This window comes from Typopeltis vanoorti, chromosome 5 (genome assembly GCF_054136105.1).
Source record: "Typopeltis vanoorti isolate ZY-2024b chromosome 5, IOZ_Tvanoo_1.0, whole genome shotgun sequence".
Lineage (NCBI taxonomy): Eukaryota > Metazoa > Arthropoda > Arachnida > Uropygi > Thelyphonidae > Typopeltis > Typopeltis vanoorti.
Genome location: NC_143553.1, coordinates 48082611 through 48105371, shown reverse-complemented (window position 1 = coordinate 48105371; position 22761 = coordinate 48082611). Strand labels below are relative to the sequence as shown.

Here is a 22761-nt window from a genome sequence, read left to right as displayed (position 1 = left end):
AAAAAAAAAACAGTACTGAACTTCGACACCCCTTCTTCAGTACCACGTGCTCTTCAATAGAAGAGCACGTGGAGAGTGACATTTAGCTGTAGCAATGCTGTTGACGTTTGAAAAAAAAAAAGACACGTTTGTTGTTGAGCATCATTTTTGTTCATACGGAGTTGGCAGAGCAAATGGTCCAAGCCTACGACATGTTTGTGGCAGTTCGTCGTTTACGTAAGCGTGCCATATCGTTGCCTTAATCGAGAAGATCCGATGTACTGGAGTGTTCTGCCGCAATGCAAAAGGTATTTGGGGGAAGACCACGAACTGTTAACACAAATGAGAATCACGGGCGTGTGACGGAGCAAGTGTTACAGTCTCTGCCGATCAGCGGGAAAACTTGGGATACCGAGGTCACAACAGAGAATCCTTAAGGAAGTGGGTGCTTTTCGTACGCCATTCAGGTGGGTTAATATTTAACAGCAACGGATTATGCTGCACGGTGGGAATGCTGTGCACACGTGCTGGCCTATGTCTACGAAGATACGTCCTTCCTTCATAATGTCCGGTTCTCGAGCGGAGCGCATTTCCATCTACGCGGTCATGTAAACAGACGAACTTACAGGCTCATGGTTTCTCGAGACCTGAATTTGTCCAAGAGAAACCTTTCACAACGAGAAGGTCACCGCATGGTGTGCCGTTTCTGGCCATGACATAATTACGCCATACTTCATTGAAGAGAGTAGTATAACCGTGAGCTTGAATAGCGAACGCTACATCGAGAATGTGTCGTGCAAAAGAACATTCCATTTCGTGCACAGGTAGTCCAACAAGACGGAGCAACCTGTCATACATCACGTGGTTCTAGAGTTGCGGTGTGTTGAAGGAATGGGTATTCCACGATGCCCCGCTTCCAAACCTTGGTGAATTAACGGATAAAATCACACGATATGTCCAGCAGATGTCTCTTAATCCTTGCTCTCCAAGATGACAGAGAACCTTCTCATGTGCTACGAAACCTGTCTTGAAAGACAAAGTGTCCATTCTGAGAACGTAATCTACTGTCGTTAATGCTTTATTCGACTAAGATTCCACTGATAGTTGTGGATGTTTACCCATGATGATATGCACATATCATCATGGGTTAACATATCTCTTTGTTAATAAACCCGTTTGCTCCATATCATACATCATTCTGGTTATTCAGTACTTTTTTGTGCCGTACTGTATTTCTCAATTTATATTTAGAAACCCTAACCTCAATCTACTTTCCCTCATTTTCACACCTTTATCTTCAAGGTGTGAAAATGGAGTGGAATAGACGGGATAAGTTGATAATTACAAAATATTATATATATATATATATATATATATATATATATATATATATATATATATATAAACATAAAGCATAAAAATATATTAAAATGATGGATATTATTTTTATATTTTTCCTAATTTTTTATATTTCAGTTTTATGCTCTTACCTCCAAGTTTTCTTACTTTGAAACTACAAACCTTTACTCCTCATGTATCTCACCCAATTTGCAACCCTTAAATCTTGAACCTATTATCATTTTAATTGTTTACGTTATGTATGCTTTCAGCCTTTATTTATATCCACCTTAACACTTCTAACGTCCCAATCCCTGCCATGAGTAAATGCCGCCTTATTTTTCCTTTTTATATCACATTTTTTTTACATTCCTCTTTAACTTATCTGAATAAATTTCAATCGTATGTTTTCTATTTTTCATCATCTTCATTCCACATTTTAAATGGAATGGCGAAGATGAACATACGATATCGACAACTGTCTGCCACATTCTTTCTCCAGAAATTCACTAACTGTTGATATCACTTTAAGCTGTAACTTAAGATAAAATGGAAGAGAGAGAGCTGTTTGTCATTCTCAAAATGCTAGCTAGAACTAAAAGCTACAGGAATTATTTATTCATTTTCAATTTTTGTTAATTATTTGACCCAAATCTAAACTCTGTATTACTTTGACGAACGCGATTAGTTATTATGTTGAAAGAAATTAATTATAATACGACATTTCTTTACGGATCCTTAATATTTTTACATTAAATACACAAATACCCTAGAGCTCTTCCTTACTAATAACCCCTCCAAATATGCAGTGAATGTATTGAGCGCCCTGGGTAATTCTGAACACAACCCAGTGCTCATCTCCTTCTCCCCTGCGACAACGCTTACACAGTCACTCCCACACAATAGTAGTTTGGCATTATAACAGCGCCAAATGGGACTCTCTCCGAGACTGCTATGCTTCATTCCCATGGTTGGACTATTGTTTCTGGTCTTTCAGTCCAAACATATGCATCGAACGTATCGCCAAAGTAATCCTCACTGGAATGAAAATATACATTCCCCACACTACTCAGAACTGCCATCCCCTAACTAAATCCTGGTTCTCCAAAAGATGTGCCAAGGCTGTACAAATGAAAAATCAGGCATACCACAGCTGATTGAAATCAAGAACCCCATCCTCCTTCAATGCTTTTAAAACAGAATTTGAACGGGCAAAAAGCAGGAAGCTTTCATCCTGTCCAAATGGTAGCCATGCCTTTTGGAAAGGCAATTGGCCGTAACTTTTGCCCTACACTATTCCCACCTCTATCATACCAAGATGGCTCAATTTCAACAGCACCCATAGGAAAAGCTAACTTCCTGGCTTCACACTTTGCCTCCAATGCACATATAACTGACAATAGCAAATTCTCTCCAGTCATTTCAACTGCCCAACATACAATGCCCTCTGTATTATCCTTTTGTCAACAAGATATCATAAACCTGATATCATAAATTAGACACAAAAAAGTCTCCTGGCCCTGACGGCATTCCTTCAATTGTCCTGAAGGTCTGCACCAGAACTGACTCCTCTCCTATACCATTTGTACACACTCTCTTACTCCACTGGTATATTTCCCAAAGTCTAGAAACTGGTCTATATTCAACCCATTCCTAAAAAGGGTGACAAATCACTGCCATCTAACTACCGCCCTATCTCACTCACTTCAGTCCTATCTAAAGTGATGGAGAAAATCATCAACTCTCAAATCCTAATCTACCTTGAAGGTACTCGGCTATTAAGCAACCACCAGTACGGAATTCCGCCAAAGCCGTTCAACAGGAGATCTACTCTCGTACATCACCCATCACTGGACAAGTGCTATGGAGAAATTCGGCGAATCCCAAGTTGTTGCACTTGATATCTCCAAAGCCTTTGACCGAGTCTGGCACACAAAGACTTACGAATCAAACTCCTATCATTTGTACTGTCTCAGAACTTTTGCAGATGGATTGCTAGCTTTCTGTCTGTGCGCACACTGTGTGTGTGATGGTAGACGGTTCCCCATCCTCTCACCATCCAACTAATGCTGAGGTCCACAAGGTTCAGTTCTCTCCCGACACTCTTCCTTCTGTATATGAATGACCTACTTCAGTTGACCTCTAACCCAATACACAGTTTTGCAGATGACAGCACATTACATTCTTCCCTTTCATTTGACAAACCCTACTCTACAAAACTCATTTCAACCCACAGAACATCAACTACCACTGCCCTTAATTCCGACCTCTAAGCCATCCTCCAATGGGTCTCAGATAACCTCGTGAACTTGAACGCTAGTAAAAGCCAGTTCTGTCTTATTTCTCACAAAAAAGAACCATTTTCCCCCAGCATTGTTTTTGACAACACTGAAATTCCCAGACAAGATGACATTAAGCTTCTCCTTGCATTAACACATCACAACCATTGCATCCTCAGCTTCCAAAAAACTAGGATTTCTCTTTCGCTCAAGATGTTACTTCACCTCTAAACAGCTGTTAACACAAATACAAGTCACAAATACACCCGGCTCTCAAATACTGTTCTCACATCTGGAGTGGGGCTCCAAAAAGCTCCCTGAAAATGCTTGACTCAATACAGAGGAGAACATCCCTCACCAACTCGCTCACCCCACTTTCACGTAGACGCTTGGTCTCTGCAATCTGTATATTCTATAAATATTTCCATGGAAAATGTTCATCTGAAATAAAATCAATAATTCCCCCACTCTGTATTAAGACCATTGGAACTCGCAGTGCTACCGCCCAACATCCTTGCACAGTACAACTTGAAACCTACAGAACAAGTTTCTTTTCCTCCTCCTTCATCCCTGCCACTGCGGTACTGTAGAACAGTCTTCCCCTGACGTATTTCCCAACGAATACAACATATGGTCTTTTAATCACATGTAAATAAGTTCCTTCTTTCACAACCCATCACCTATATACGGTACTAACGTACTATAGGTTGACAGCCAACCTAAAAATAAAATGAAATAATAATAATAATAATAATTTTTAAACCATATACTTTTTCGATTTGGGGATATATGTTCATGACTTCTATTTCATTGCGCAGGTTGAATCCTGTGAAGTGAATAATATGCCAAACTGGAAACAGAATGTTACTATCGTTTTACTATATGTTAAGGTGATATCATTCTTGGAATTTGTCTTTTCATTATATTTGTTTCTTTATCCGTTATCGCTCAAAGTAATACAATAAGGAAGAGATATATTGGTCGAATTAAAAGGATCATCAATCGAAGAAGATATGCACATTCATGACTTTAGAGAAATACCGAACATAAAAGGACAATCTCGAAGTTTGAGAGTTCCTTTATTCTACAGAAAACGGTCAGGGAAGATAATTCTTCTGTGGACAACATTTCGGAGAGAAAAATATTCCGAACGCTTTTATTACTTTCAACATGGCAACATGACATTTATTAAACAAGAGTGTAGAGAGGTGAGCTGTTTCGCTACTAACAACCGATCGTATTTAGAACAATCCGATGCCATTTTATTTCATGCATCCACTTTTACCGCTAATGACTTACCCAAATACAGAGTGTATAATATCCATATTTGGTTTTAACCAAATATGGATATTATACACTCTGGAACAGCCATTTGAGAATCTTCAACTTTATGAAGAAATAAATGGATTCATTAATTGGACAATGACTTACAGAGAAGATGCTGATGTAGTGGCGAAATATGGAGCTGTTTATCCTTTGACAGATTCCAATGCATTTAACAGCACGAGAGATTTCTTAATGAACAAGACCAAAGAAATTGTGTGGTTTGTTAGTCACTGTTCAACTCACGGTAATAGAGAAGGTTATGTGCGTGAACTTCAGAAGTATATTAATGTGGACATTTACGGTCAGTGCGGAAATAAACAGTGTCAGCCGAGTCAGTCGAAAGCCTGTTATGATGACATTTTGAAAAATTACAAATTTTATCTCTCGTTTGAAAATGCCATTTGCAAAGATTACGTCACAGAAAAGTTCTTCAATGTCCTCAATTACGATATCGTACCAGTTTTATTCGGAGGTGCAAATTATAGTCAGTACAATGAAGGCATTTCCTTACCAGGAAAAGCGTTCATTGATGCAACTGAATTCCCCGATCCAAGAGAGCTTGCAAAACACTTAACACACACATTGGAAATGATAGACTTTTGTATAATTCTTATTTTGAGTGGAAAAAGTATTACGGAGTATATTTGTATCCTTGGGCGTGTGAGTTGTGCGAAAAATTACATGAAAATTTTACTTTTTATCTCTAAAAGGTAAAATTAAAAGGTAAAATGAAAGGTAAAAGATAGCATTTAAATTTTTGAAATAAATCACACCCAGAAAACACAAATGTATTACCCCCCCCGCCCAGTTTTTTTACTTGCGTTTTTTTACTTTTTTTCCCAGTTTTTTTACTTGCGTTTTTTTACTTTTTTTCCCAGTTTTTTTACTTGCGTACGAAAAAACGTTTTCACTCATGACTACAGCTAAATATTTTGTCCCAGAGTATTAGCGTTTCTAATAGAAACCTTAGCATAAGAATAAGTTTTAACATAGAGCATGAACAAGTTAACTCTATTGATTTGCTGGTTACATGAAAATTCATCGAAAAGGCAATTCATCGAAAAACAATTCGCCGAAAATTTTAAATTTTCGATAATGTTATAAGAAAAGTAATCCATTTAGAACAAAACACTGAACCATGCAGACGTACTGGCAACGTCTACTAATTCGACTAAGTCAGAAAGGTTTTGTAATACAGTACATAATTTGGACACGTTATTTCTTTGTCGCCCCGAGTATAGCTGAACTGAAAACGGTTCGACATTTTCTTGTAAGAGTTTCAAATAGCGAATATGAGTAAAATTCATCCCATAATAATTGCTATGTGGAAGTCGCATATTACTACTAGCAACAATAATAATAATGGGGCCGTTCAGTCAGTATAAATGAAGCCGTTTAGTTAGAAAGACCTGGGTAGTTGGAATCCCATTTACGACACGCATAATTTTTATGCGCGTCGTAAATTTTTTGGCTTCAAGTTGGAAAAGGAGTTAGACAAAGATGTTTACTTTCTCCCCCTCACTTGTTTAGTATATATGCAGAGGACATCATGCGTGAAGCATTGGATGAGCTCAGGACAGGAATTACGATAGGAGGGTAGATTGATCAGTAATCTGAGGTACGCTGATGACACAGTACTCCTTTGTAATGACATGGTAAAACTAGGACTAATTCTTGACAAAGTTAACAAGATCAGTAATAACAGAGGACTTCAACTCAATTCTAGCAAGCCAAAGATTATGGTTCTCAAAGGAAATATAAACAGAGAAGCTCTTGAGAAACAAGTGTATCTTAATGGAGAAAGAATTGAGGAAGTCAGCAAGTTTGAGTACCTGGGATCCATTATTAATGTGAAGAATTGCTGTTCAGAAGTCGTCAGAAAAAGATTAGGAATGGCTAAAACAACAGTCAGAGATCTGTCTAAAATCTGGAAGGATGGATCTACCTCCATGGGAACAATGTTGAGGATTTTGGATACAGCTGATTTTCCAACAGCGACTTATGGATGTGAGATTTGGAACCTAAAGAAGTCAGATAAGAAACGGATATCTGCTTTTGAGATGTGGTGTTATAGAAGGCTGTTGAGGATATCATACACTGAAAGGCGTACAAATGAATGGGTGTTAGAAAAGATCAGTAGAACTTTAAGGCTCCTTAAGGATATTGACAGAAGAAAGTTAAAATATTTTGGACACACTGAAAGGATGGAAGGAGGACTTCTCAGAACAGTAATAGAAGGTAACGTTCCATGAAAAAAGAGGAAGGGGTATCCCATCAATGAGATGGATAGATTGTGTGTGGGGGGGGAGGTAGAGTGACCGATCTTCAGCGAGTTGAGGCCTCCAGAAAAGCAAACAACAGGACTACATGGCGAGGCCTGGTGTGGAACATCACCGAGCATCGGAGTGACCATACGGCATCTGTGGATGCCCAGTGAACACAGAGAGAGAGATAATTTTTATCAGTCCTGTTCAGCTAAAGAGCAGGCACAATAAGGAGATGGCTGGGCTTTTCCTCCTGGAAACAAGCAAATCAATCCCATGAACAGACGTGAAACCGTTATTGGACAAGAAAGACTATAAGAAACCATATTGTTCTATAATTTTTCCCTATTAAAGTAGCATTGCTATCTAACTCTGCACGGTTCAGTGGTTGTTCTAAATGGATCAATTTTCTCATAACATTTTCGAAAATTTTAAATTTTCGGTGAACTGTTTTTTCGATGAATTGCATTTTCGACGAATTGTCGTTCGATGAATTGTTCATTCGATGAATTGCCTTTTCGATAAGCTAAGATTTCAACTTTCTGAAATTTATCAAATCTTTCAATTTTTTCATCTTATTTTTAATCTATACTTGGCATTGCAATACAAGTGAAAGAATCCACATAAAGATGAGAATCTTTAGAATACGATTTTCCAATTCATAAGATTCACTGTATATTTGACCTATGGAAATACATGAAACGATAGCTATGGATAATTCACTAGAATTTCTCATATTAATGAAATATTTATTTGTTTCTGACTACTTTTCGTATGGACTAAATCCGCTGTTTGCGATTGACTCTATTCTGTGTTCATTGGCAGATTTATCTGCTTGCAAATTAAATCTCGAGTTTCCGGAAGTAAAACCAATGCTACCTCCATACGAGATTGATTAATTCACCTTCAGTTGAAAAATCCTAATAAGGATTTTATAGTCCAATACAAGATTAGAGATAGAACCAGGATCTTTCCGATCAAATGGCATTGTTGATACCAACAGGGAAGTTCCTTAAATCCTATTTAACGATTTATATTTTTATTTTGGCTAAAGCGAAATAAGTTATTTTAAGACTTCCGCTATTCTCAGGGAGTTGATAGAAATTGCTTCCGTTTTAAATATCAAACTTTCCACTATTGCAGTCGACACTTATTTACCTAAAAGTTAGTGCAAAATAGATATATCTGTTGAGTTCAAGGTTGCCAAGGAAGTTACCAGAAAAATAAAAATAAAATAACAATAGTATGGTAATATTCGTAGACGATCATTGACCGATAAAAATCGAAGTTCACTGTATGCTCATTTTAACGTCAGATGGCGCTAAGGGTATCTTGCAAAAGTGATATATAATATCGCTACTTTATGTAAGTCACACGCAAAGTATCAAAATTGAGATGTTATGAAAGAATGCAGGGCATTGCAAATTAAGTATAGCTCGGTGATAAAATGTTTTGTCACTCATATGCTTTAGTAGGAAATGAAAGTTTATCAATGGATATTTCTGACCAGGCAGCACACAGTAAAACAGTTTGTAAATCTTCTGTTTTCTAGTATCAAAAACGATATCAGGATTGTGCAATACAGATTATACAGATGTATTGTTTGTAAACTGCATGTTTACAAACAATAAGACGTGTATCTTATTGCATGTGTTCTTGGGTTTCTTATTTTGCTATGACATACTATGAAAGAGAAATACGTTATCTACATATGTTACCTAATGAAAGTACCGTACATACTAGGACATGCTTTCCAGTTGAATAACGCATCATCACATTTCTAGGTGTGTGTGGGAGTGTGTGTACATATCAGATATATTTCTAAAACAAGAAAACCAGTAAACAATAACTAATTTAACCTCTAAATACAATATAATACAGGAGCCATTTTACCGCTGATGTGTATACTGCACCTGCTTGGAAAGAAGCACTTAAAAAAAAAAAATTCACAAAACTTGGAGTTACAGACTTTAGAGAAGAAAATTCGGTATAAAACAACATATGCTTAGTAGCAGGCTCGTAACCTTGAAATTCAATGAATGAATATCTACTATTAAAAGGAAGGGGAGATTCTAACAAGCGTTCTCAAAATTCGAATCGTTAGCATTGTCCTGTAAACACAGGAGAAATATATTTACGTACATTTAGAGAATTGGTTGGCAATTAGGGAGTCGCCTACCGGTGACCTTCCGTACTTTATGCTTAAACCTAAAAGTATGTAAAGGTTGCCGAAACAAAGGTGAAGCCTTTAACTTCAGTAAAATCATTTATTTTTAGTAATTACAATGACTTTTAGGCGCGTTATTTCAACTGTTTTGTAATTAAAATGATAACCAAAGTCGCGTCTCTATAGGCGCACAAGTAATGCGAACGTAAAGAAAAGAAGCGATAGATTGTTCGAAAATTATCGGCAGGAAGAGATAAACTTGACCATTGTGCTGATAGCAGTAGAAAAGTCTGTAAGTTAGGCAATCGTAAATTTTGAAGTGTTTCCAAACAAATTATTGAAAACAAAGTACTAAATTTATCAATAGCGTAGTAAACGAGTACGCCAAGCATCGCACCAATGGAATATTAATATATAATAACAGTTACGTGTTTTGATATGAAAAAAAATCAAAATTATAAAAATTGACCATTTTTATTTTTATAAAACGAAAACTAATATAGCACTAAATCACTACTATTATTAATAGTAAAATAATAGCTTATTTATTGCACACTCTGCTCAAAGCCTTTAATCGTATTCAAATACCATTTATTCTGTTGTTAAGCCTTTTTTGATTGGATAATGAAGTGAAACGAGTATACCTCTAGAGCAAAGAAAGTGTCAACGGCTTCCACTGGACCACTGGTACCTCCCACCTCCAAAGAATTTTGTGTGTGTGTGTGTGTGTGTGTGTGTGTGTGTGTGTGTGTGTGTGTGTGTGTGTGTGTGTGTGTGTGTGTGTGTGTGTGTGTGTGTGTGTGTGTGTGTGTGTGTGTGTGTGTGTGTGTGTGTGTGTGTGTGTGTGTGTAAATTATGGAAATGAAGTATAAAGATTTAACACTTTGATACGCAAGCAGAAAACAAACAAGGTTAGCGTTTTTTGATACCGGAAAGGCACAATAGCTTACAAATAACAGGAAGAGGGATATTAGGTCATATCCTCCTTTCTTGACAAGTCAGTGACTCCAAATAAATAATAAAGTCATAAAACCCTTTTTTATTTCATAGCAAGAGCCGTTTTCATGTTATTTTCCAAACTGTGGATACATATTTGGATAGTCTGAGGTATGTTACGCCCTCTACAGAGCTCAGACCCTATTCTACTGCATTATCACATGTTTGAAACACTTAGACATATTACAAAATGTCGTTCTTTTGTTACCATTCCACATAATAAATTCAACTGCCTTGAGAACTTCAACGCCCACAACATAAAGCAGCTTCCCATTGCCAGATCCAGCCATCAAGCATAGGGATCCTGAGGCATTTATCATTAGCAACAACCTAACACAGACAGTCCCTTCTACTTACAAGAATATCAGAATAGCTTACAATCCTGCCTTAACCACTTTTTAACAAGCTCTTCTTTCAAATATACTGCGAATGTCAGGACTCTTATTGGTAACTGAGACCACCACATCGTTCAAGTATTCTTCATAATGGAATAACCTTTCTAGAACAAGTTCAATTTCATGGTACTTAGCATGCAAAACTGATGCATTATAGAGGCTTCTTTATTAATAAAGAATTTGTTTACAGACTTCTTTACACGTAAGATATGTACAATCTACTCAGTACTTACAGATTATCAGTTATTATAATGCATGATATCGCTCATAGTCAATCTTAGGTGAACAATAGGTGCAGTACCGTATAAAGTGATATTTCATTCAGACTGAAGTCCTATTTACCTAGTTTACCCAGCTTGTTTTTTTTAAAGTGTTCTTCCTAAATTTGGAGAAGAACACTTTAAAATTAAGACCAAATCTGTTTAACCGGTCATATTACGTTTGTTACTACCAACATTGAAAATAAATTAAAAATTAGTTTCCAGGAAATTGCATCGATATTAAATGTATTTAATATAACCCATAGGGATATCGCATTGATTGTGGGTGTGAGAATTCATTGAGAGGCAAAATGGTAAGTAGTTGAATTATAAATTAATAAGAAGATTGTTAAATGCATTTTGCCAAGAGGTTGGTCATTAATTGTTAGAGGCGTGTGACATTGCTTAATTTACAGTATGAGCTATTTTTTATTACTTCTAGGAAATTGTGTACGCAACTAATTGTAGCCCAAATAAGGACGAGAAAATATTAATGAACCTTAGAGGTATTTAAACTAATTGATTTCTTAGATAAGGAAGAATTAGTGACCGTGATAATCCACCGGCGACTTCCCGTTTTCCCTCACAAAAGGGGTTGATTTTGTTTCGAATGTTTAATTAAATATTACCCAGACTACATTAACGAAGGTGATCTTTATAATATCCTTTTTTACTTTTAACTTTCGAAATAAAAGTAATTTACTTTTATTTCGAAATATTCTCCCAACAAAAAATCATCAGAAATGTGTTCAAAACTTACTTGTTTCGATTCATCACTTAAAGAATTATTGGAGAGCATCAATACGTGGAGATAAGAAGCCGAGAACAGGGAACACTGCTGGGATATTATCAGGATATTATCAGCAGTTGTAGATAAACCGGTACCATAGAACTGATATCGTTGAAAAGGTTTTGTCCAAAGAGAGTTACACACCTTTGCCCTGAATTAGAGTTTATAGTACTGCTCTAATAAAATAAGAGAATTTTGTGTGAGGTGTCCGTGTAAAACGTGTTCAATGCCTTTCTCTAACGAGCCCTCAAAATACTCAGGTATGTTTGTAGACTACGTCACAACATCTGAAGTTTTAAATGTTCTATTCTCTCACCAAATAACTTTATTTCGTAATTCTCTCCCTCTCTCTCTCTCTCTCGCTCTCTCTTTCTCTCCATGCCTCTACTATTTAGATTTCTCTAGGAGTGTAGTTCTAGAAGTAAGCTAAATATTATTTACCATAAATTATAAATAATTATAGGTAAATAATATTTGTCGACTATCGACCTAACTGTGTGTTATTCTAAAAGAAATATAAACAACGAATATTAAAATCTCACACACAAAATCCGAGAATTAAATTATTTGGTTAAAATGATCGAACATTGAACCAGGTAATTAGCATGTGTCGCTTGGACCAAAGTTCCTTTAATGTGAGGTATTCATCAACCATTACGCATCTTTTCAACTGTCTTATTATTAGAAGGAGGTTTTTATAGCGTCGTTCATAGCTATAGTTATACATTTGAGTGCCAAACTTTGATTTATAAATGAAATAAATGTTTTAATAGTATCCTCAAGTACATGACGTTTTTTTAATAATAAAATAATGATTGTTTTTGAATCGGAAAATATTCTGGGTAAACCTGTGACTCCGATTTAAATGGGAATCATACGGAATCCTGTTGACATTTCCTCAACATGAATCTATGATTACTAAATTATGATCTGGAATATTTCTGACTCTGTATAAACAAGAGTAAAAAAAAATAAGGGCTCTATTTTTCTTAATATGTCATCAAATCTCCCTGTTTTCCGAGTGGCCAGGGTCTTCATTCTCCACGTACTGCTAACATGTTGTGAATTCGTATTGAATTTAGACATGGGTGTACTTAGGCGACACGCGGTTTATGTCGTCCAATTAATAGTGTAACTGTGCATCTATTCAGCAATGTACTCCAATAGACACACCTCTCAGACAATATCTTCGGTTACTGCCTTGTTTTATAGATAGAATAATGACGGAAAACATGAAACTTACAATAATAACACAGTCCAACACAATTTATGCTGACTTTTATATGAGACTTGTTTTTTTACTAATTTGGGTACGCTGATTTCAAATATCAAACCCATTTTTCTCTATCCCGTCAGGTTTTTCCTCCATGGCATTTTCTTTTTGCTAATTTGTAAGTTTTTGATATTTTTAAGGAGGCAGTACTATTTAGAGGATCAAAAAAATCGATTTTTTAATATTATTTTCTAAAAGTATGTACTTTTAAAAATCTGTTCCTAACTTTTTATCAAGAAATTCGAAAATTCCCGAAGACATAACCTGTTATTCAAAGCGGTGCGCAGATCACAATCGTTGCGCTCACCGTTCTCGCTTGTTAGTAAACGAATAAATGCGTAAGAACCTGCAACAGCATGTACTGGCCCTTTGAATGCGAGAGAGGCCGATAATTAGATACATAGCTACTTAACAATATTCATTAAAAATTACAAGAATATTTATAAAAAAATAACAATTTTACTTACACATGAGTTTCAGGGAATAAATTTTTGTTTGTAGCAATTTCTGCCGTGTGTTCTGTTTTGGCAATCCCTTTGAATACTCCAACAGTAGTCGGCCATCATGTGGGAATCCCATCTTCCTTGGTACCGATCTTCCATAGTTTTTAAGTCTTGATGAAATCTTTCGCCTTGTTCATCGCTTACAGCACCTAAATTCTCGGGAAATCTATCAAGATGACTGTATAGGAAATTAAGCTTTATGCTCATGTTGCAACCAAGGCGCTGGAAATTTTCAAGCATTGTTTCCACTAGATCTTTGTAATTGCACGCTTTTTTTTGTTTCCAAGAAAATTATTCGCAACCATCGTAAATGAAGTCCAGGCCTCTTTCTCAATTTCGTTCATAGAGTTGATGAAATTTGGGTCTCTCATTAAAGTTCTAATTTGCGGTCCATCAAATACACCGGCTTTAATTTTTTCATAACTAAGTCTTGGAAATTTTTCACATATGTATTGAAAACAGTCACCTTGTAAATCTAAAGCTTTAACGTACTGCTTCACAAGACCTAGTTTGATGTGTAGAGGTGGAAAAATGATTTTTTCTCTGTCGATTAAAGGTTGATTTATAACATTCTGTTCTTCAACATTTAAAGATATTCTAAAGACCAATGTTTCTGACTTCAGTATTGGTTTCTAGCTCGACTATCCCAGAAGCATGGAAAACACGGAAACTTTGTATATTCTCTTTGAATGCCAAGTAAAAAGTTCACCATTTTAAGATCCACACAGATGATCCAGTTATGGTCTGTATATTTTAATAACTTCAGAACCTTTTTAATGTCCTCATATGTTTCCTTTAAGTGGACTGAAAATAGCCAATAGAAATTGAGCCATATACAGTACATTCCCATTGTGTAGTAAGACACACTTGAGACTTCTGCTTGAACTGTCGATAAATAAACGCCACTCATTTGGATGATATTGTACAACACTCATTTCAGTTAATAAACCTGACACATTGTTTAGAGTAAACAAACTCACACTCGTGTTTAAAATATTGTACAAGATTACTTTCCCTGCTACGATAAAAAGTTATCTTCGTATCTTGCCCCAGTAAGTTTCTTTAAGTTTAATCTTGAAGTTAACAATTCCGATGATTCCTTTGATAGGCCCAAATCTCTTACTAAGTCATTCAATTTCGCTTGAGTAAAACGTTGCGGTCCAGAACTGGAAATTAAATTTTCATTGTCTAAATCAACATCCGGGTCTTGCTCCTCAAGAACATCTGGCATATCCCGATCATGCTCGTTCTCAAGTAACGGAAGTCCTTTATAAATTGGCACGGCTATTTCATTGGAATGAGCAACTGGCCGAATTGCTGAGTCGAGATTTGGATACACGATTTTTTTCTTATTCTTCTTATTATAACCAGAAGTCTGAACTAAACAAAAATAGCAATCATCTCGTGATTTTTCGGTTCATGCCAAATCATTGGAATGCTAAAAGCTAATGTTTGGCGTTTTCTCTTGCTCCACTGTCGTAAATTTTCTACACATGAGTTACACACTTTATTTGGAGCCCATGACTTGTCCTGATCTGCAATTTTTAAGTCAAAGTATGCAAAGTACACTTTCTTAACGAAATCAGTGATATTTGTCCTTTGACTGGGAACAGTAAAGCTGCCACAAATGTAGCAGAAGGAATCTACACTATTGACACAATTTCGAGTAGTAGACATGATGTATTTTCTTCACTTCTGACTAACATGCAATTAACAAGACAAAAAAAACAGAGACTTTATTGAAACGTTATAAGCGCTCATCATACTTTCACAATTGATTAACGATTGACTGATTTTGATCGTTCTTTGTCTGCTATGACGCATATAGCATTCATTTGTTTTAGGCAGTTGTCATCGCCTACTTTTCATCACCTACTTTTCATAGGTCGGTTATCGGCCTCTCTCGCATTCAAAGCGCTAGTACGTACCGTTGCAGATTCTTACGCATTTATTCGTTTACTAACAAGCGAGAACGGTGAGCGCAACGATTCTGATCTGCGCATGGCTTTGAATAATAGGCTATATTTTCGGGAATTTTTCGAATTTCTTGATAAAAAGTTAGGAACAGATTTTAAAAGTACATACTTTTAGAAAATAATATTAAAAAAATCGATTTTTTTTTATCCTCTAAAGAGTACTGCCTCCTAAAAACTATCAAAATCTTACAAATTAGCAAAAAGAAAATGCCATAGAGGAAAAACCTGACGTGATAGAGAAAAATGGGTTTGATATTTGAAATTAGCGCACCCAAATTAGTAAAAAACAAGCGTCAGATCATAATCAGCAGAAAAAAAAATTTTTTGTTGGCCAGTGTTAATCAGTTGCAAAACCTAAAATGTTCATTTTTCTTTCTAATTTTAAAATCAATTTATAATATCTGACTAGGAAAAACAATGAAAGTATGTACTATCTCCACTGTTATCCTCACAACAAGCTGTAGGCAATGCTGCATAGGACGGTAGAATATATTTTTTTTTTTGAATAGATAACTGCTTAAGAAAGAATGCAGACAGCAGAAGCAGAACGTTGTTGGTTTGATGGGTGAAGCACTAATGTTTTTCATATTTCTCTTTGTTTGTGAGGGAGGTTCTTTGAGTGGAGTGTTATTGAGCTGTAGGCTCGCCCTGTGAGGGCATTGAGATTAGCTACATTCAGCTGAGCATAAGATTGATTTAGGTCTTTTATATTTGTAGTATTCCGCCTCATTCTAGTCGGAAGCTTTTTTGATCAGCGGGTTTGGATGATTGCTTGCCTTGATGAACTTTTCTGCTAGATCGTGGAGAAGGGAGGAAATGTAAATAATGTTGACTTCTCTGTGAATTTGGGAGTTTCTTTTAAACCATGGGGCATCCAGAACATCCTCAGGCATTCGTTCTGTATCCACTGCAGTTTTTGAATATTTGTATTCGAGGTATGGCTCCAAGCAGGACATGCGTAAGTGATGACTGGGCGTATTACCATCTTATATATTACCATCTTACATATAAGTAGTTTGTTACGTACAACCAGCTTGTTTCTGCTGTTGATCATGGGTGCTTAAGAAGGAAGTAACACTTGATTTTAAATAGATGAGAGATGATTTTCATTATTTGCTTTAAAGACATCATTTCACGTATTGAAGCCCTTATATTGATTAAAAATCTGTCTATTTGGATTTTAGAGTGAAATTTTCGAATTATATATTTTTAAATAAAAAATTATTTTTTTTTATTTTGAAACATTTTTTAATTAATTTTACAAAATTATTAGCCCGTCCATGGTAATAAAGTGCTATAGGTTTACAAACGTTCAGGAATGAAAAGTCACGTAATGCCAAAAAAGCCTTACAATATAAAAATGTAGACTTTCTGAAAATCTTTCAGATCATCCTAGAAGCAAACTTGGTTGTAGTTGGTTTGTATTGTTGTAAATCGATATTTTATTCAGATGATACTGCAAAACCTGGAACGAAAATTTGTCTACAGTTAAGATAATTTTTCTACAGCATCGTTGCAGGTAATGAGTCAGATTGTTGCCATTTAAATTTAATCGATGTCAATATCGATATTCGAATCAATGCCGATCACCATGTTGGAAGAAATATCTCAAAATGGTATCACGAAAAGTTATTGTAAAAATCATCATCATCATCATCATCATCATCATAGTTTATTCACAATATGATACAATATGAGAGTGGAAAAGAGATTTACATTAAAAATTAAATTTTTTTTCTAATAATAAAAAACTACATAAAGACTCATCTGTATAATTAGTAACTGTTATAAAAGTAGCAAATATCAGTTTATATAAACGTTTTATATCAGTTTAGTTTCTGCAAATGTTAACAAATGAAATTGAAGTGCTGAAATAAAATCATACATTTTGGGAACTAAATCATCATGAATAAACGATAAAAATAGTCATTAACTATCGTAACTATACAAAACTATCTTTGATAAAACTTGAATTGCTCAGAAAAAGATCCCAGACAAGGAATTGTTTCAAAGAGGATTATGTTCTCTTAAGGTAAGTTTCTTTTTGTTTAATATTTATATATTTTTGACAAGATACTTTTGCTTGCACTGAAATTTTTGTAAAAAATATTCTATCATTATTTCTGTAAACATGTACGGAACGTTCTACTGAAAACGGAACTAAAACTACTCATAATGTAATATAACTATGCACTCGTAAATCACCACGTTTTTCAACACGTAACCATACCCACCATGCAGTTTTCTTTCTTCTGATTAAAATAATAAAATTATTTTTGAGCTGCTCTAGTTAGCTAGAAAATCACCTCTGCCCCCCGTAAAACTTGGCTTAGAAGTGAAATGATCACCCACAATCGCAACACGACACCCACATATATATAAACCATTCAACATATGCGAACTTCTAAAGATTTTGATTTTGGATAACTCTTTTGTTTTGCCTTTGAAAGTTAGATATTATCTATAAATGTCTGACCATATCTCATGACTCTGAGGTAGGCTTCTTTCTCTTAACCTACCTGAAAAAACTCCTCGATTTCTGACCATATCATATTACATGCTAAGAGAGAATATCGGTAACGTGATAATTTTTATGTGACTCCCATGAAAGGTTGTAAACTTTGAATATTAGTAGCGAGAGATTAAGATTATTTTTGGTTTTTTAAATTAACTTTTATAATTTTTTGTATTTTTAAATTCATTTTAGCTGGTTTGGAAATCCTTCATGGATTTCCAAACCAGCTAAAATGAATCACCAACACTCCAAAAGCCGTTACAGCATCATGATGGTAACGATTATTATATTTAGATGACTAGCAACCATTAGTGCTAAACAAGCAATAAAAAATGTATTTTAAAGTCCTAAGAAAATGTTATTAAAACGTTAAAGAAGACGATATTTGTCTTTTATATGTGACGTCAATAAAATGTCCACATGATATAAATCAGGATTCCAGGAGGGTTGCTTGTGGTAGATACTGGGTCCTTGGAGCTGACATTTTTAGAACAATGGAGTGCTTCCACTACCTGAAAGCCAAACACAAAACAAACCACCGTACGAACTATCAATAGACGTAACTAAATAAGAGAAACATAATCCCACAATGGAAGAAGTTACCATAACATATCCTCACTAAAGTGTTCAGACCATATTAACCATGTCAACGTTTTGTGATTCTGTGTAGTTTATGTCATTCCATGCACCTACTTCTTGCTGTAATCACACTAACAATATTGAGAATGATTCCTAATGGCTTTATAACGAATATTTAGTAAATTATATATATATATACTTCGAAATGAAACAAACACACTGACAAGAAATAAGGCTTTTTATAGATACATCTAAATTTTTATTTTATTTTCTTAGGAATCGGAGAAAGGAACTCAATAAATTAAATAACATTATATATATTTTCAACTATCTCAACAGTGAGATGAGTTTAGTTTCCTATTTCATGCCTTTCACAACCAGATTTCATCTTTGTTATTGCATATTACTTTGTGAAATGAGAGACAGAAAATAAATTGGCTATTTCTACTTTCGTTCTGTTTAAAAACAAAAATTAAATTCACGATTCTCAAAAATGCCTTTAAATTTGTTATTCCAAAGTGATCGTCTACTTTTATCACTGTTTTCGTGAATACCTCATGACGCTGTTTTTTTATTAAATAGAGTAAGAGGTGGTGTAAATGTGTAATAACTCATTTCCAGTAATTGTTATTATCTGTGTTTACAAGTTCACTAATATATTTCTCGTTCTTTAGGTCGAATCGACTGGAGTTACCATTGCAGAAAGATTACGCATTCTGCATGCAGAAAGAAACAACTCGCACAAAAACTTAAAGTCATTTTTCTGGTACTCATACCGGCAACTGTGATATATTTATACTGTTGGGAATTTTTATCAAATGTACCGAGTATAAAGGAATTACGGATCCATGGACAATCAAGAGAACTTCCAGCTACATTAAATAACATTAAAGGAAATAAAAGGCCAAAAATTATTCTACTGTGGACAACGTACTTCGGCGAAAGTTATTCTGAAGATTTTTATTTTTTTAAACCTGGGAACTCTACATTTATTAAACAAGGTTGCTCTTATGTAAACTGCTTTGCTACAAGCAATAGAGACTATTTAGAAAAAGCAGATGCTGTGTTATTTCACGCGTATGATATGAAAGATGATTTACCAACATACAGAATTGAAAATCAGAAATGGATATTGTACGATATGGAGCACCCTCGTGGAAAAGATTCCCTACTAAACAAACTAAATGGTTTGATGAACTGGACTATGTCTTACAGAAAGGACTTTGACATTGTGGTAAAATACGGAACCGTTTATCATTTGAAAGATACCGAAGATGAATTTAGAGAACAAACTGATTTCTGGAAGGACAAGAAAAAAGAAATTGTGTGGTTTGTTAGTAATTGCCATAGCAACAGTAACAGGGAAAGTTATGTGCAGGAACTAGTAAAGCACATTTCCGTTGATATTTATGGAAAGTGTGGAATGAAGAGCTGCTCGCCATCTCAATCCAAAGCTTGTTATGATGACATTTTAAAAGATTATAAATTCTATCTTTCATTTGAAAACGCCATTTGCAAAGATTACGTCACAGAAAAATTTTTCAATGTCCTCAATTACGATATCATACCCGTTGTATTTGGAGGTGGAAATTATAGTCAGTATTTGCCTAAAAGAACCTTCATTGACGCAACTGAATTCCCCGATCCAAGTGAGCTTGCAAAGTATTTAATATCGATTGGGAGTGACAGAGATTTGTACAATTCTTATTTGCGCAGGAAACGTCAGTATAAGGCATATCTACATCGTTGGGCATGCAATTTATGTGAAAAGTTAAACCAAAATAACACTCTAGGAGTTCCGAGGAATCATTTAAAGAAATTGTTTATTGAAGACGCACGCTGCAGGAAATGGACACAAAATAGAACTTTTGAACTTCTGTAGCGAACTAGATACTCCCATAATAATTTGCTATCGAGAGAGAATTACTTACCTTGTTAAGCCTCCTTCTAATGATAGCTCAGCTCAGGAATGGTTCTATGGCATTTCACAAGTCATTTTATTATTCATATAACTTTTTTAAATATGTCACTACAGCCAGCTCATGATTGAAGGGAAGGCCATGACCGTGTCCTCACGTTTGCCATAAGTCTTGTGAACTTTCACTTTGGTTATCTGAATTTAGATTGATGGTTTTTATGCAGGATTTTATGCTTTCACAAGCTCATGGCTTGTGAAAGCGCTTCAAGATGGATATCTACTGAAAAAAACTATCCAACTTCTGGATTAAAATGTCCTGAAGACAGTTTTATAGTTAGTGAATTCTCACACTTTGTGAACAGAGCAAGATACTAGAGATATATTCATATTCCACTTGCAGTGAGATTTACTATTATGCTGAAGATTTCTAGTGACTATATGTTTGGGTTTTCTGCTGTGTATCAACAATAAAGTTCAACCATCTGTCATTCAGGAATTTCTTTTGTTTGCTATTTGATGGGAAGCATTCTTTTTTTTTTTTTTTTTTCAAGATGAATTGGAATATTAAAACTGATAACTAATTATTTCTGATTTTGTTGATTTAGTTTAATTTTGAATTGTATCACTAAATGTAACATTGAATATGTATCCAATCCTTATCCTCAGTCGGAATTGACGTTAACAAGTGAATCTTTTGTGAAGGATGTTGTAAATGAAACGTTTAATTTTTGCGTTATTTATTCTTTCTATTAATGACATGTTGCAGTTTCAAGGAATACCACAGTCCAATATCGCATAAAAATTGAGAGTGAGAGCTTCGTATGAGTTATACTATAACTGTGAAATTAAATAATCCACATTCGAACTAAGTAAGTGATTTATACGAAGCCAAAAGGCTATTTTATTATAGTAGAAATAACAATATATAAGTACACCAGTTTAGCAATTCGTTAGTAGAGGTATATGTAAGTTCGGTTCACTTAAAACCTTGATGTTCTAGGTCTAGCTACTCACTGATGAGACCTCAAAAACGGTTGAAACCAGTCTGGATAGTGACCTCTTCTCATAATGTAAAACAGTAATACATCTCCTAGGAGCTGTGTTTTACATTATGAGAGAATATTAAGGAGAGTGAAGGATCTTGCTCCACCTTTGCTCCAAGTTGCCCTGGTGTTGTACTACCCAAGTGATAACTTACACTTGGGCTCGCCGATAGTTTTTTTCGGCATGAAACTCTAGGATTCGATGGATTTCGATCCGAGTTTCGTACCCGGCTGTAGAATAATGCGGGATTTACAATCTCCCTTAAACTTAAGTAAGTGATTTGTTTTCAAAAATTCTTTAGTTTCATAAATAACCGATAAAATAGGAAACAATATATTCCCTTATTTTAGGATTCTGTTTGCCGTGAACAGTTTTTGAATATTTTCGTAATTTTTAGGGTGTCCTCAATATGTTACTGTGGATAAAATGAAAATTTCGAAATTTTCTTAGAAAAATGCTTCCAATGTGTCACGTGACATAATTTTAAATATACTCTACTACATCGTTTAAGAATTGTAATAAACGGATCAAAGCATTGTTTAGGAAATTTTTTGTTAAAATGCGCATGCGTCTATTAGTGTCGTAACGTCTGCAACTGAGGCATGCGTATGCAAAGTTGAATTCTGTTTGCAGTACGGTATAATAAGAGAACAAAAGATATTTCAGGATTGTGCGTGAATGAATTTGATTGGAATTCTGTGTTTCCAATACATTTAAAAATGTTTAAATATATCCCAATTTTTTGTTCCATCCGCGCCATTTACAGTACCAAAATGTGGCAAAGCGTTTTGAAAGAAGGCAAAGTGGAAGAAATACAAGAATGAAGTAAGTAAAACGCTGAAAGATCACACATACCATGATGACTTAGACAAAGACTACATAACTTGGAAGAATATTATTCTAAATGCAGCAAAGAAAAGTATCCCAAAGGGCCACAGGAGAAAAGCTATTTCAAACTACACAAAGGTTCATCAGGAACTTCCCAGTAAAATAACTAAACGAAATGAATTATCTAACATCTTAAAAATTGGAAGCTCTCCAGAAATCAGGGTCGAGTACAACAAGATAAATGCTGAAATTATACAAAAACAGAATATATTACAAAGAATTAGGTGGAAGGAATTTTGCCACAGCTTAAATTAAAACATTTCGGATATCA

At 35.0% G+C, this 22761-nt stretch overlaps 3 protein-coding genes across 3 annotated transcripts in view; all 3 read left to right on the top strand.

The window, feature by feature from the left end:
* Nucleotides 1–22761, top strand: part of LOC150106369 (lewis-type alpha-(1,3)-fucosyltransferase-like) — a 29785-nt gene that overhangs the window by 280 nt on the left and 6744 nt on the right. The window lies entirely within an intron of this gene.
* On the top strand, nucleotides 4610–5636 carry LOC150106371 (lewis-type alpha-(1,3)-fucosyltransferase-like). Its single transcript, XM_090392984.1, has 2 exons — nucleotides 4610–4908; nucleotides 5030–5636. Exons 1-2 carry the CDS (start codon nucleotides 4610–4612, stop codon nucleotides 5634–5636), a joined length of 906 nt encoding a protein of 301 aa, XP_090249110.1.
* On the top strand, nucleotides 11943–21046 carry LOC150106370 (lewis-type alpha-(1,3)-fucosyltransferase-like). The gene is made up of 2 exons (XM_090392407.1): nucleotides 11943–12054; nucleotides 19315–21046. The coding sequence occupies exons 1-2, from the start codon at nucleotides 12021–12023 to the stop codon at nucleotides 20520–20522; spliced, it is 1242 nt and encodes a 413-aa protein (XP_090248533.1). The 5' UTR covers nucleotides 11943–12020; the 3' UTR covers nucleotides 20523–21046.

Coding starts and splice junctions, on each gene's coding strand:
- LOC150106370 (XM_090392407.1), top strand. CDS start 12,021: ATGCCTTTCTCTAACGAGCCCTCAAAATACTCAG. Junction 12,055..19,314: donor CGAGCCCTCAAAATACTCAG/GTATGTTTGTAG, acceptor CTCGTTCTTTAG/GTCGAATCGACTGGAGTTAC.
- LOC150106371 (XM_090392984.1), top strand. CDS start 4,610: ATGCACATTCATGACTTTAGAGAAATACCGAACATAAAAGGACAATCT. Junction 4,909..5,029: donor GACTTACCCAAATACAGAGT/GTATAATATCCA, acceptor AATGACTTACAG/AGAAGATGCTGATGTAGTGG.